At 38.2% G+C, this 15,609-nt stretch overlaps 1 protein-coding gene across 19 annotated transcripts in view; it reads right to left on the bottom strand.

Annotated features, from left to right (window-relative positions):
- EPB41 (erythrocyte membrane protein band 4.1) overlaps positions 1-15,609 on the bottom strand; it is a 192,805-nt gene that overhangs the window by 12,417 nt on the left and 164,779 nt on the right. For 11 of the 19 annotated variants that reach the window (XM_081817906.1, XM_081817910.1, XM_081817905.1 and 8 more), the window contains one exon: positions 1,446-1,574. In XM_081817906.1, coding sequence (XP_081674032.1) covers positions 1,446-1,574 — 129 coding nt within the window. Of the gene's footprint in view, positions 1-1,445; positions 1,575-2,781; positions 3,232-15,609 lie in introns of all 19 variants that reach the window. The other 8 variants (XM_081817911.1, XM_081817904.1, XM_081817898.1 and 5 more) reach the window with 1 other exon arrangement.

The following is a 15,609-nucleotide window of genomic DNA, read 5'->3' as shown; positions in this document are numbered from 1 at the left end:
ACCCAGTAGGGAGCCCGATGCGGGACTCGATCCCAGAAGCCCGGGATCATGACCCGAGCCAAAGGCAGACGCTCAACCATCTGAGCCACTCAGGCGCCCCGAACAACCTTTCATATAATCTCACATTGTCTAACTCTTCATTCAATTTTAGTTTCTTTGGCCTAATACATAAATGCTCAACAAATATCTGTTTATATTTGCTTGTCAGTTTATAGGGGGAAAACTTTTTCTAACTTTTGGCTTCTATGAATAAAAGAAAGGAAAAAAACAATTCAACATAAAGCAAGTCTTAGCTCATTCAAATTACCAATAATGAAGGAGGATTTTTACTAAAAGTAAATAAAATTTTTAAACAAAAATTTTAAATACTTAAATTCTTGTGTGATTTTAAATTTAATTGTAATAAATTTTAATAATTTTTTTAAAGATTTTATTTTTAAGTAATCTCTACACCGAACATGGAGCTTGAACCCACAACCCCAGGATCAAGAGTTGCATGCTCCTCCAACTGAGCCAGCCAGGCACCCCATAAATTATATTGTAGCTGTTACTTATTTACACTTTCAGGCATGATGCTCAAGTCAAGTCCATACAGTGTCATATCTTATACAATCTTCATAATAAAATCATGAGGCAGGGGTGCCTAGGTGGCTCAGTCAGTTAAAGTGTCTGCCTTTGGCTCAGGTCATGATCCCAGGGTCCTGGGATTGAGCTGTGTCAGGCTCCCTACTCAGCAGGGAGTCTGCTTCTCCCTCTGCCCCTCCCTCTGCTCATGCTCGCTCTCTCTCAAAGAAATAAAATCTTTTAAAAAAAATTTTAAAAATAAAATCATGAGGCAGATACTAACATCATGGGTGGGGTGGGGGGGTAGATGGGGGGGCAGCAATCAAGGCTCAGAGACATTCAATTACTTGTAGTAATTGGAGTAAGTGGAGGAGCCAGAACCTGAGCTCAGGTTTGTGTGACCCAAAGCCCATGTTCTGAACCATTACACTAGACCGCCTTCCCTAATTGAATTGGGTGGAGGATATAAGCAATCAGATGCGAGACAATTTTGCTTTTAGTGAAATACTTTGGGACATCCTTAGATCAGTAATCTCTTCTAAAAAGAATTACCCCAGGGGTGCCTGGGTGGCTTGGTCAGTTAAGTGTCTGCCTTCGGCTCAGGTCATGGTCCCAGGGTCCTGGGATGGAGCCCTGTATCGGGCTCCCTGCTCCGTGGGGGGCCTGCTTCTCCCTCTCCCACTCCCCCTGCGTCTGTTCCCTCTCTCACTGTCTCTCTCTCTCTGTCAAATAAATAAAATCTTTAAAAATAAATAAATAAATAAAAAGAATCACCCCAGAAAAGCCTAGCATTACCTGCAGCAAATGATTACAGACTCTAAAGAATGAAGGTTATTTATTGTGTTTAGTCTTTGCTTCTGAAACAGCACATCATGTCCCACCTGGGCAGCCTCATAAGTGATGGTCTTGGTCTCAGTGTGAACAATAGGGACATCTTTGGTTGGGATTTCACTTTTCACAGCGTTGGCAGTATCTGAGATGGTGACGGTCTGAGTCTTCACCAGGGGAGGCTGTGAAGCAGTAAAGAAACAGAGTTACCAGAGTCTTCAGAAGCCTGTGGAGAACTAATCTTCTGACATTGATCTGATCAAAGTGATAGCTCTAATCAAGCAAAGGGCTAGCTCAGTCTCTGCCCAAGACTTGGACACTATTCCAAGTAGCCTTGACAAGGTGTCAAATCATGAGGGATATTTAAAAACAGCATTACTGTAATCATTTTCATATACTTAATGGAAAGCTTTAAGATCAGACGGTTATGATCAGTGATACAAAACACTTTAGATTGACCTTCAGAATTTGAATATAAAACTGTTTGCCAAACAGCAGTCCCTTTTGTTTGTCCTTGTGACTGTGCCATTATAATTAAGAAAATCAGTCGCATTTCCTCCACTAACTACAAATGGGACGTGAAATAGCAATGACATTGGAATACTTTATCTTGGAATTCATTAACTTCTTTCAAATCAATGTCAGACATTCACTTTGGATTTATTGAGAAGGAACAGTATTTGGAAAACTGGAAAGAAAATCATCACTTCTACCACCACCTGGTGATTAATCTCAGAATTTAAGAAGAATGAACATTAGTGGAATATTAAAGGCTTCTTGTCCATCAGCTCACCTTGCCAAAGACTATAAATCACCCTAAAACTACCATTTGATTGTGATGAAGTTAAGTGGCCATCCACCTTAGCACAGGAGATTAGTGCCTATGAGCATGGAAGCCCTTGTGAGTGGGTCAGTGGGAGTGGTGGGCTGTACCATGTGGCTGCAGTACAGAAATAATTATTTGGGGTCTGAAATCTCAAAAAAAAAAAAAAAATCAGCTGTCTCTTTTAACAAAAAATATTTGAATTTTTTGAGCATGGCCCCAGAACACTAATGGCTCTTCATCACAGAAGTCTCAGAAATTCACCTCTTTATATAGCCCATACTTAAGCAAGGAAAAGAGGAACCCACTCACATCAGCTTCATAAAGATAAGCAGCTGGAATTTACCCCCAAGAGTTTTAAGTCCTCGGGGGAGAAAGCATTTCTAGCCATGGAGTTAATTCCTCTGAAAACATTTATTTGTAGTAATCAAGGGCTTCGATTTTATTCTGTGATTCTCAAAAAAAGCAGAGAGGCGACTGCCCTCACCACCACCTCCTCCACAGAGCAGATTCTGGCCCTCTCCCAAAGTGAGTCATTAGATCTGCATCACTGAATCGGTTACTACCTGGAAACTTCGAATGAGGGTGGGGAACTGGTTACCCACACGAGAGTCATGAAATGATCCATTTTGCTTTCCAAGTGGCTCTGCTGGTGTAACATATTCTTCACTACTCTCTGCCTTTTTTTCACCAAGTTGCAGCTGAGAGGAAGCTGGTGATACTGAGAACTTTAAGGCACTGGCCTGTTCCTCCACTCCTATACATTCCCCACTTGGGCCTCTTGGCATTTCCTTAACATCAAGATAGCCAGCTGCCCCCTGCTCCTTCTCTTCTGTCTCCTTGCTGCTTATGGAGAGGGAGCCAAACTCAAAGCTTTGTGGAGACTCCGACGGGGTGGTCATTTGGCTCTTACTAGGAATTACTGAGTGCTTGGGACCATCCCATTCAGAGTCAGGGTTGGTAGATGGCCCCTTTGTCACGGCAGCCACCTCCTCTGTTCGAATGCCATTTATATTCTACAAATGAAGCAAGAAGATTAGGAATAAGCAGGGAATATTGTGAACTCTGAGAATCAACAATAATTTTTAATAGGTCTCAAAAATATTAGTATTAATATAAACCAAGAATCTTGGCTCCTGAGGTAGCCAAAAGGAACAACTGCTCTTCACTGATAAATATATTAGTGGCTTAAGCAGTTCCAACCTCGTTTTGGTCTTATCTCTATAACCCTGTTAACTTGAGAAATAATTTTGATGTGCCTCACACAGTACCAAGCACTTTGTGTTACTGTGTTACTATGATCTTGCCTGTATAACTCCTACTCTTCATACTTAAAGCAGTTACTTTGCCATTCCTAAATACCTAACTCATTACTATGCACAGGGAACAATGCAATTTATGAGCCTATCGAAACATATTCTCCAGAAGCCTGATCAGTTTGAAAAATGTTTCGTATCTCCAAACCATAAATATCATCATAACAGCCCCTGATGGAGAAGCTAAAATCTCCAGGCATTAAAACATCGAATACATCCAGAACAAACTTAATCCAACCATTGTCATGAAATTAAATACCAAAAATAGTGAAGTATTTCTTTGTAAACATAATAAAGAAGCTGAGATATAGTTTTTAAAAGATTATTTATTATTATTATTATTTTTTATTTATTTGAGATAGAGCACACAAGCAGGGGGAGGGGCAGAGGGGGAGGGAGAAGCAGATTCCCCACTGAGCAGGGAGCCCGATGTGGGACTCGATCCCAGGACTCTGAGATCATGAACTGAGCCAAAGGCAGACGCTTAACCGACTGAGCCACCCAGGCACCCCGAGATATATTTCTTCACAGATGAATGACCTATCTTCATGCCTAAGAAGTAAGTTCTGGAAACAGTCCCGTCCTGGGCCAAGTGCCTCACACCACAGGAAAAACAGACCTAAAATAAGCACTTCCAAAAGAATGTGGATGATGAGATAACATCACCATGGATGGACATAATCCCAAAGTTTAAAGAAAGGTGCTAAAGGTAGAAGAGAAGGAATTCACATGAGTAAAAAAAAGAATATGAGCCATGTGAAAAACCAACAGGCTGACTGAAGCCAAATGTCAGGAAAAGTAAACATGTGCATGTGCTCACCAGAAAGCCACGTAGGCCTGAAATTTTGGTAAGATCAACTTCCCGTATTACATACCACCTAGTAACTTACTAACAGAAAATGACTCTTTTAAAAAGGTATTCCTGGAGTCAATGACATGTACTTGGATCAGCTTACATGTTAGTCCTCAAATCACATGACATGCATTATATTTTTTTAACCTTAACTTGTAAACCAACCTACATTGTGATGAATATAAACCAGTGCCCTATTAGGGCAAGGCAAGATGCACCACATTCAAGAATATCAGGCCAAGCCATCTTGAAACCGTCAACTCAAGCGCATCTCAAAGTGGTACAAGTTGAATTCAGATTAGGCAGGTCTTTCATGGACTGATTATGAAGATTACATAGGGTATGAAAAATGAGACTAAGAGAGGACAACAGAAACTGTCTCTGTTTGCAGATGAATCAGAGATACATAAAATATTATTGCTAAGAGTATGTGAATTTCCTCATATTTAAAATGAGAATAATACCTGGTTTGACTCATGGGGTTCTGAAGATCAAAAAAATATATATATATGTGAAAGCACTTTGTAAATTCTTAAGTATCATATACAGTCACTTAATTCAACCAACATTCTGAGTACCTATAATATGCTAGGGCCTTATTAAATGGAATAAATTAGTTGTTATTATTTACGCACTGTATTACTCTCTAGGGCACTTTTCTCACCATTTCTTTTGAGTCAGACAAGCTGTTAGAGCTGTCCAAAAATAGATCAGCTGGTAATAAACAAATAGATTTTCTTAAATTGCTATTATGCTAGCTTTAGCACTGTGAATAGCATATCCAAGCCCACTCACATGGAGAAAAACTTCACGGCTTTTCCAAACAATTTTGTTACAATTGAGAAGGCTGATTTAGAACCAGGAAAATACCTAAGAAAATCAAGTTAGAGCCAATTTTATACCAGTCTGCTCAAGTAATACTTCTGTCATGAAGAAGCCATTTGTGAGTTGAACACTGCTTAGGCAAGCAACATCTGGCCCAAAGTTGCCTACTGTTGAGTAAAACTAGATTGAGCAATGATTTTTTTTTTCAAAGCATGTACAGAGGAGACCACCGATAAAAGCTGCAGCCACAGTAACATCAATTCAACAAATATTTACTGACCACTTAATACATGTCAGTCACTGGAAATAAAAGGAAAATTAGTAACAGTTGGGTAAGATTACCACTTAGAGCATTCTCACATATGGCCAAATCAACCTCCCCAGTTGGCGCTGTTGTCCAGATCTGGACACAGCCAACTACTTACTGGACATCTTCCCAGCCATATGGAATGCAATATGCCCCAAACTAAGCTCATCTCTGCTGCTGCGTGGACCTGCCACCCCAACTTCCTCCATCATTTGTTATATTGGTAAATGGCACCATCATCCATCCAGTCTTCCATGCCAGAATCCTGAAATCATCTTCAATGCCTTCCTTATACTCATCCATCAACACCTGTAAATTACTGCAAGGCATTTCCATTCTATTTTAATATTGCCCTATCTATCTGTTTCTATTCCCACGTTTACTACCTTCATTCAGGCCCTTGTAATGCTTCACTTAGCTTACTACTAATGCCCTAGTTTTTCTTCTTTGCTTTTTTCCTTCCTTCTTTCTCATCTCAAACCTTCCTTGAACACATCCTTTACTCTGCTGCTAGTGTTTATTTCTCTATTTTTAAGATTTTATTTATCTTGAGAGAGAGAGAGAGAGAGCACAAGCTGGGGGAGGGGCAGAGGGAGAAGCAGACTCCCCGCTGAGGGGGTAGCCCTGCTCGGGGCTCATTCCCAATCCTGGGACTCCGGGATCATATCAATCGAGTTTTCTTTTGACGTTGTGTGTGAAGTTTGATTTAATTGATGGGAATTTAAGCTATTGACCTAAATATCTCCAATAAACATGTAAAGGAAACTACTAATTATTTTCTTCTAAAAAATTTAATTCCTTTTATTGAATGATTTTTTGCCTTTTATTTTATTATTTTTAATAATAAATATATTTTTATTGTTTATAAAATATATAAACATGGGGCTTGAACTCACAACCCTGAGATCAAGACCTGAGCTGAGATCAAGAGTCGGACCCTTACCTGACTGAGCCGCCCAGGCACCCCTATTGAATGATTTTAATACCAGAAACCAGATCATCCCAGGGCCAAACAAAAGCCATGACACCTCTGTTTCAACCTCAGGCAAGGCCTCATTTTTCATCCTTATCTTCTGGTTCCTATACACTGAGAGAGATCCTATTTCAGGTTCTGGGACATTCTGGGACTCAGCCTGGGGCATTTAACTTAATATGAAGGGAATCCAGCATTAATGAATCAATTCATCAGTGGCTTCAGGATCTTAGAGAACCATTTTCTTTTCTGAGAGCCATTTTTAATACCCAGTTTCATAAATCATTAGGGTCTCACAAATTCCAACTTTCTCCTTAATTCACACTCTGTAACTTTTACCACATTTTCATCTGGGGACTGAGTGACTTAAGAGACAGCTGTGGCAGGATAGAAAGTCACCGGACTGAAACATCGAAGACCTGGGTTCTAGTTCCAGTTCTTTCACTTAAAAACTGCTCGTTCTTGGGCAGGCCTCTCAACCTCTGAGACTCTGTTTTATCAGAAGAAGTAAGAACAGGGGCACCTGGGTGGCTCAGTCATTAAGCATCTGCCTTCCGCTCAGGCCATGGTCCCAGGGTCCGGGATCAAGCCCTGCATTAGGCTCCCTGCTCAGCAGGAAGCCTGCTTCTCCCTCTCCCACTCCCCCTGCTTGTGTTCCTGCTCTCACTATCTTGCTCTCTGTCAAATAAATAACTAAAATCTTAAAAAAAAAAAAAAGAAGTAAGAACATCACTGTTATGGTTATCATGAGGGTTCACCGCACAGGTGTTCACAATGAAATGATGGGCAAATACTAGATACTATTTGTCTTTGTACTCTATTTCTTAAAATTTTACTTTTTGCAAAGAAACATGAACCAGAGCAATAAAGACACCTAGTCCCTACTTGGAAGTGTTTCTTAAGCACCCAAAGTGGGCCAATCCTATAGATTTAACTAAGGCTGGTCTTCCTTTTGGCTTAGCAAGTTCTCAGCCAGGTTCTCCTTATATCTTAGAGAACATCACCAGACAGAATTTTGAAGAAAGAAATTGTGACAGAATATAAGAATTAAAATAGGCACACTATGAGACTATTTAATAAATATTCCTGAGCCGAGATCCTCATGAAAGTTTTGAGATATATACTGTCTGTTAAGAAAGAAAATTAGGAAAAACATGTCTGATTAGTCACAAAATTTATAATCATTTAAAGCTTAATAGATTTACTGTTGTTTCTAAGCCCAAATCATATCTATGTTACTACCCACAGATTTTGCTTCCTGAAATTATTAAATTTTCTGTAAAAAGAGTCTAAGATTTAACATACTACCTCTATAGTCACTTTCCACAATGGAACCCTAAATCTACCACATCTATTAAACTACCATTGGTTTTCACATTCTCTTCATTCTATTTTACCATTCTTTTTTTAAATTATTTTTTATTTTTTATTTTTTTTAAAGATTTTATTTATTTATTTGAGAGCCAGAATGAGAGAGAGAGAGAGACATGAGAGGGGGGAGGGTCAAAGGGAGAAGGAGACTCCCTGCTGAGCCAGGAACCCGATGTGGGACTCGATCCAGGGACTCCAGGATCATGACCTGAGCTGAAGGCAGTCGCTTAACCAACTGAGCCACCCAGGCACCCTGATATGATATCCACCATTCTTTTTTAAAAAAAATTTTTTAGGTAATCTCCATACCCAATGTGGGGCTCAAACTCACAATGCCGCGATCAAGAGACACATGCTCCACGGACTGAGCCAGCCAGGCACTCCTCGATTTTACCAGAGACCTAGGACTGGCCCTACACATGCTGTTCAATGATACGATCAGCACTGTAATGTTACCATCTTTGCAATGACTTTGTGGCCTGTTCAAATGCAAATACCTCAGGGAAAGTTAATACATTAAACTGTTACTGGTGTTTCCGTATGTCACACAAAGGGGATGTGGACTTTTTAATAAGATTTATATAATTAAAAAAATTAATTTGGTAAGAAAAAGGGAGTGAGCAGAAGGTGGCAACGGGATTGAGGGACAGGGCTGTGCACAGACACACATTCACCCACAGAGCACATTACCCTTGCTTTGCAAACCCAGTAAGAAATGCTTTGCACCGCAAATGCCCACAGACCAGCAGGAATCGAGGTTATCTTGCTAAGCACAGAAGGAAGATACCCAGCAGTAGTGTCCAGCTCCTGGTTCTTTACTAAAGTAAACAATAAATATTACAGTCACTTAACTTATCAACAGTCTATTTAAGTAATACCCCCAAATGGTCTGTAACATGCAAACTAAAACATGTAGAATCCAATCCTGATTAGATCAGTTAATTGCGAGTGCTTTGTTTCTACATTCTTCTCTTTAACAAAACATGGCAAGTTTATGGTTCAGCAAAGAACGGCTTCAAATGCCTTGGGGGAAAGCTCTTTAAAAAAAAATATGTCTTTATATATTAATTTAATATCAATATTTGTAATCTTATTCCTATTTTGAAAATTAATATTATTGGTATTTCCTATGGTTGTACAATAATCAGTAAGAATGTCAACCTGATGATTAAAAAAAAAAATCTGTTAAAACAAATGCTTTTATATGGGCACTTGCAATAAGAGATAAATCAGATGTGGTAATAGCTTCTTTTGTAAAAGCCATGTATAAACAGCACATAAAGATGACAAGTCAAGCAGCAAAAGCCCATTCTTCAGCCAAAAAAGGAAACGAATGAAGAACAAAAATCACCAAAAAGAAAATCATTCCCTGGCCCCCAACCCCCAAAAGCCTCATAAATAATAGTTTTGGTACACTTTCAGTGGAAAACTCAGGCCAGCTGACAGTCTGAAAAAGGACGTTAGAATCACAAACACTCAGGATGGGGATAAACTAACAACAGGGTAACCATGTGGCTAGCAAAAGATGATTTAAAAATTCTATCTTTCCTCTCTAGTGTGCCATTCTTTATCTTGCGATACATTTCTCTTCATTCTAAATTTTCTCTCTTGGCTATCTATACCCACCCCCACTTTCTTTTAAAAGTAAAGTTAGTATGCTATTGGTCCCTAGCTAGAAATACATCCTTGTAGTGCTCACTAGCTTCTCCACAAAACTTAAGTCATTTTCATGGTTCATTGCTATTCTCTGGCATATAAAGATTACATCTGGATAAAGGAGCTTACTCAGATGTTGGCCTTTATTAAATTACAGTTGGTAAAACTGCTTATTATAAGAAAATCACTCCATAATGCAGCCTCTTAACAAATGCCAGCAAATGAAATTTGCCAATGACAGTTATCCTTCAAACATGGTTTTTATAATTTCCTTAATAGTGCTGTTATTAGATTATCCCCAGAAAAGGTGACTGTAAAAGCAAACAGCTTCGAAATAAGTGCCTGATGCAAAATTTTATCTATTAGGTAATAGAAAATTTTGCCTTAACACTGCACTCACCAGCAAGGACTCCACAGATCATATGAGTGTTCTCAAACCTGAATAGAGCTATAGAAGTCAAAGTTTTCAGCAAATATTAAAAGTTATACTATACATGTCTAGGAGACCAGAAGCCTTTGTTTGGTCAATTTTATTTCAAGATACTAAGAAGGGCTAAGATAGAGAAATGGAGATGGAGAGGAAGGAGTTATAACCAGTACAAAAACTCTGATCATTTAGTATGGAACACAATTAAATACATTTGGCAGGATTTCTCAGAAGTCTCAATTCCAAAAATGATTAAAGACATAATAAGTACTTAGAAAAACATTATGGCCCAATTTAATATCTAGAAAATAGCATCTTGATTCCACAGAACTAAGTACAACAGGAAACTATTATTAGATACTAACTAGCTACGTGTTCTCTTCCTGAAGAATCCTATAATAATGAAAATGACTTTCCATGTTAACATTTTCAACAAGTTCCTAAAAAGAATATGGCTTTGAAGAAACTCTTCAAATTTTTATACTACTCAGACATGGCCATAAAGTACATACTTTGAGCTAGTAAACAGACCACTTCAAAATGTGGAGCGTTGGGGTTTTAAGTAATTACCTGGGTAATACAATAGAATCTAGAACTGTCAGAGTAACATAAGAGATAAGGTTTACCCAAGGTGAAGTGAAAGATAAAGTGGTATACCTTGTGTTAATTCCACATTACAGGAGCACGCTCTCCTCACACCCACATATCCACACCCACCCCATTCTTCACTCTTCACTATGATCACAGTGGCAATACTGGATGGTTAATAACCACTAATTTGTAGAGCGCTTTTTAAAAAAACAAAAGACAAACTCAGCATATTAAAAATGCTTCTAACAGATGTGACAATTTCATGTGTTGTAGTGACTGATTAAGATGGTTAGAAAAAAGTTATTCATAACACTTGGTATAAATAAGTCAAATGAGTTCCAAGCTGATTTTAAAACATTAATATTCTAAGAACTGAACACATGTCAAGGTTATCTCTGCTTTAGGACTGAGCAAAAGACAATTACTGGGACATAGAGAAGAGTGAAAATATGGAAAAACAAGGGAACTTTTCTAGAAAGACTGGCTGACAATATTTCTTGCTAATTCCCCAAAGCAGAGGTTTCTTTTCCTTTCCTTTTTTTTTTTTTTTTTTTGAGTGGGTCTATATACTGCATTGCTGGCTCCTATTTCCTTAATGACTACTATCACCCAGAATCAGATTTTCATTAAGATTTATTCATGATAAATTTACATATTAGCAGCAAATAATGTAAGAAAAATATCAAAGAAAACGTTCCAAAAGAGAAGTTCTTAGCCAATTTCTTTAGGCTTAAATATCTTGCTGAACTGCTAAGGGATAAACTATTTATTCAGCCTAGTATCAGAGCTAAAGCATCCTGGACCAGGGAACAGTAAGGAACATAAGTTTATGGATTTATTAGAAAGCACCTCCCAAAGCTAAACACAGACCAAGGACTCCTTCAGAACACAATCATGTCCATGTCAACTAGGAAGCAAAGACACTTCCGAAAGAATATAAATTTATTTTATTCTGATTTATTGGTAAATACTGCCCCAATAGGCCCTGAATCGGGGGGAATTCCTCTTAGGGAAATCTCTTTATTTAGAAAGAGGAACCCTTATAAAATGTTTTCCTGAGATTCCCAACCTTAAATTTATACAACTGCTTGAAACACTAAGGTGTACCAAAGCTTCAGAGTAAAAAATCATTTCACGTTCTTTACCATGTTTGTTAGATATCCCTAAAACCTATCTAAAGAGAAAGTGAATTTGGGAATTGTTTCTTTATTCCTTAGGGGAAAATGAAGGCAGACCCTTGAAAACCAAGCCACACAAAGGGGTTAGCTGAATTTATCACTAAATATGTTAAGAGCACAGTTAACATTGAACAACCTGGAGAACTGACAGAGGCAGGGGGGGTGGGTTGTGGTGGCTACAGATATGTTAGATTACAGTTCTGGTGCACCCCAATTGCTAAATAAATAGAAACAAATGCCTTGCATTTTGTTTTCCATTTCTAGTCATAAACAAGACCAAAAATACTTCAACACTGAATAAAGATGCTAAGAACATCTACAGCTCTTCAAATAGTACAAAGGCAGAAAGAGTAAATTAATCAGTTCTCTGGTTCTCTAGACCTCTATCAGGGGTCAGCAAACTACAGCCAACAGTCCAAATCCAGCCCGCTCCTTGTTTTTGTATTGCTCTGAGCTAAGAATGGTTTTACATTTTTTAATGGTTTAGAAAACACAGAATGATATTTAGTGACCATAAAAATTATATGAAATTCAAATTTCAGTGTCCATAAATAAAGTCTGATTGGAATACGTTCATGTTCATTTGTTTGTTTATTGTCTATGGCAAAGTTGAGTGTTTACACCAGTGATTATATGGCCTGCAAAGCCTGAAATATTTATTATCTGGACATTTATAGAAAAAGTTTGCCAACTCCTGGTCTACCTGATATACAAAACCCTGATATCACAAGAGTTTGATACATTTGATGTTTTTATACCATGTGAAACACAAGAAAAAAGGATCAAACTCTTCTCTGCAATGTATTTTAGATAAACACAAATTGTCAAATATCAGGTTCCCTTTATGGTATCACACTCCAAGATGCATTTATACATATAAACAAGCACCCAGTCTCAATAATACCTTTCATAGGGAAAACGGTTGTTACCTTTGGTAAATGGATAAGAGCTTTTAATTGAACCTAATTACAAGACATTAACAAGAGAGACTGACACCTACCACAGTAGATTCTTTGAAGAAACCACGGGCCACACTACAGGATTAATAACAGAGATAGTGGCTTCTGGCCCATATATGGTTTTTTTGGGCTACCTGCATATACTGATTAGGCATATGGTGATTAATTTGGCATAAATTTGTGTCCCCATACAAGAGATTCTACGTGAAAAGTTTATCTGTGACTAATCATTTAATCCGATTTAACAAGTTTTAATTATTTGTTATGTATCAGAGATACAAAGGTGACAGATTGGCAAAGAGGAATAAAACAAAGCCTCTCACCTTTGAGAATCACAGTTTTGAGGAGACAGGTACAAGCTAAAAGAGATGGATTAACAACATTTCAAATTTTTAATACCACTTTTTCTGGTGGGGATCTAAGCCATAATCAGAATGTTAAACAGAAAGTAAGTTTCCATAAGTTTATCGTATCACAATGATATAAATTAAATCACATAGGGGTGCTGAAGTATATAAAGATTAGTCAGTCAGAGAAGGCAAGCAAACTTAGAATGCAGGCTCTAGCAGTGTGCTTCTTCAAAATAGAAAGGCATTCTGTCTTGTCAACAGATTCTGAGCTACAAGAAGTTTCCAAAGCTAAACAACTATCCCACCTCCACTCTTTCATCTAAAAAAAAAAATCCCATGTGCCTGTATCATCTGTGAAAAAGCTCAGGGATTTCCAGGAATTTCAAGATGTTCTTTTTAAGAGAGAGGGCAAGTCAATGGGTAAGAACATAAGATGGATAAACCACTGGCAAGCAACCTATGGGCAACGGAGCCAGAAAGAAAAAGAGCTGATAAAACAAGAACAGCTAGAAAAAAGAAAGAAGAAAGCAGGATAACATGCTAGGAAGAAGACTGGGGCAGATCTGTATATCAGATGGTAAGTTATCAGAGGGCAAAACTATGACTAATTCCAACATGAGAGTTTCATTTAACTATGTGAAGAGTTTATAATATGGACGATAAAAATTCTTCAGAAGGCCTCCATTCAGGACCAAGAATTGAAATCTATAGGGAAACAGACTTCGAGTTAATATAAGAATGATTTATATGCAAAAATCAGAGATGTCCAAAGATGTAGTATGCTGTATCTTGGGAGGCTAGAGACCACTTGGTCTATAAATGGTTTTAAATCACTAAATGATATTGTACAGAAGAGTCGAGCATTGGAGTGGAGAAGAGTTAGATTAGGGGCTTTTCCAACCCTAAAATTCTAATAATGTTGCCTCTTCGCATCTCTGCAATACATAATGAGGGCAATGAATAAATGCATAGTAGTAACCATGGTTTCCCCTTAATTTTTAGTCTCTGTGTTTTATTGAGATAGGATCCTGTACATATGAAGACTCTTCTTTAAGGAGATAGTAGAGGAGGGGCGCCTGGGTGGCTCAGTTGGTTAAGCGACTGCCTTCGGCTCAGGTCATGATCCTGGAGTCCCGGGATCGAGTCCCGCATCGGGCTCTCTGCTCAGCGAGGAGCCTGCTTCTCCCTCTGACCCTCCCCCCTCTCATGTACTCTCTCTCATTCTTGCTCTCTCAAATAAATAAATAAATCTTAAAAAAAAAAAAAAGGAGATAGTAGAGAAGAAAATGAGAGACTAAACTGCACCCTTTAATGATTTGGGGGGGACCTGAAGAGATAGTTGGGACTCACGCTTCTCCTGCCCTCTAATCTTTGAAATGTTAGACTTACTCTATTATTTACTGCAAACAGGATTCTGACTATGATAAAGTGGAAGGCTGTTCTCTAGGATATCAATCACAAAAGATCAGAAAACCATTTCTAATAGCATACACTTCATCAACGACCTGTCACCCACACATTTAGTTAGGCTATGATTGAAGTTATTTAGCTTTTAGCTTGTATTTCTGATCTGCGGGAGTAACAAACTACTTCTTCTTTTTGTCTTTCAAGTTCTAGTATGATAAAAATTTCATTTATGAAGTGAAATACTCCATGAATTTGTAACTGTTGATCATAGCCACCACTGATGGCCTTCTGGCTTCCTCACTCTAACAGCCATACCTTCTTAACCGTTTCCGGTGCCCAATCCCAGGTCCACACCAATGTTTGTTTGTTTGTTTGTATCATGCTCTGCTGCAGTAAAGAAGGAAATCCTAAGGCATGAGGGGTAACAGAAACAGAAATGAGAGCAGACTCATTGATTCACTATCCACTACAATGTGGAGGAGGCCAATACAGTTATCCCACATACCATGCATAATGGAGACTAGAACAAGGACTTGTCTCCATTTCTAGTACCAAAATTACAAACAACAGGGTTAGTTTGAGTGCAATAAAAACAAGCAACATTTTTTTCTCAGTGTGGTAGAGAATGCTGTAAAGAAGTTTGGGATTTTATAATTTCTGTAAAGAATACAAGGGAAGGAAACTGTAGAGAAGTTCTATATATCTTTACTATACTCAATATGTTTGGCAAAACAACAACAACAACAAAAACAGCAACAATGCTAAAGTATCTCATATTATTTTTGAATTTTCTGTCTTCCCAGTCTCTTCAACAAATGGTGTTGGGAAAATTGGATAGCCACATGCAGAAGAATGAAACTGGACTATTTCCTTACACCACACACAAAAATAGACTCCAAATGGTTGAAAGACCTCAATATGAGACAGGAGTCCATCAAAATCCTAAAGGAGAACACAGGCAGCAACCTCTTTGACCTCAGCTGAAGCAACTTCTTCCTAGAAACATCGCCAAAGGCAAGGGAAGCAAGGGCAAAAATGAACTATTGGGACTTCATCAAGATAAAAAGCTTTTGCAAAGCAAAGGAAACAGTCAACAAAACCAAAAGACAACCGACAGAATGGGAGAAGATATTTGCAAATGACATATCAGATAAAGGGCTAGTATCCAAAATCTATAAAGA

Source organism: Leptonychotes weddellii, chromosome 4 (genome assembly GCF_054177405.1).
Source record: "Leptonychotes weddellii isolate Sample4059 chromosome 4, ASM5417740v2, whole genome shotgun sequence".
In the NCBI taxonomy this organism is placed as follows: Eukaryota; Metazoa; Chordata; class Mammalia; order Carnivora; family Phocidae; genus Leptonychotes; species Leptonychotes weddellii.
The sequence above is the reverse complement of the archived record's forward strand: the minus strand, read 5'-3'. Positions and strand labels throughout refer to the sequence as shown.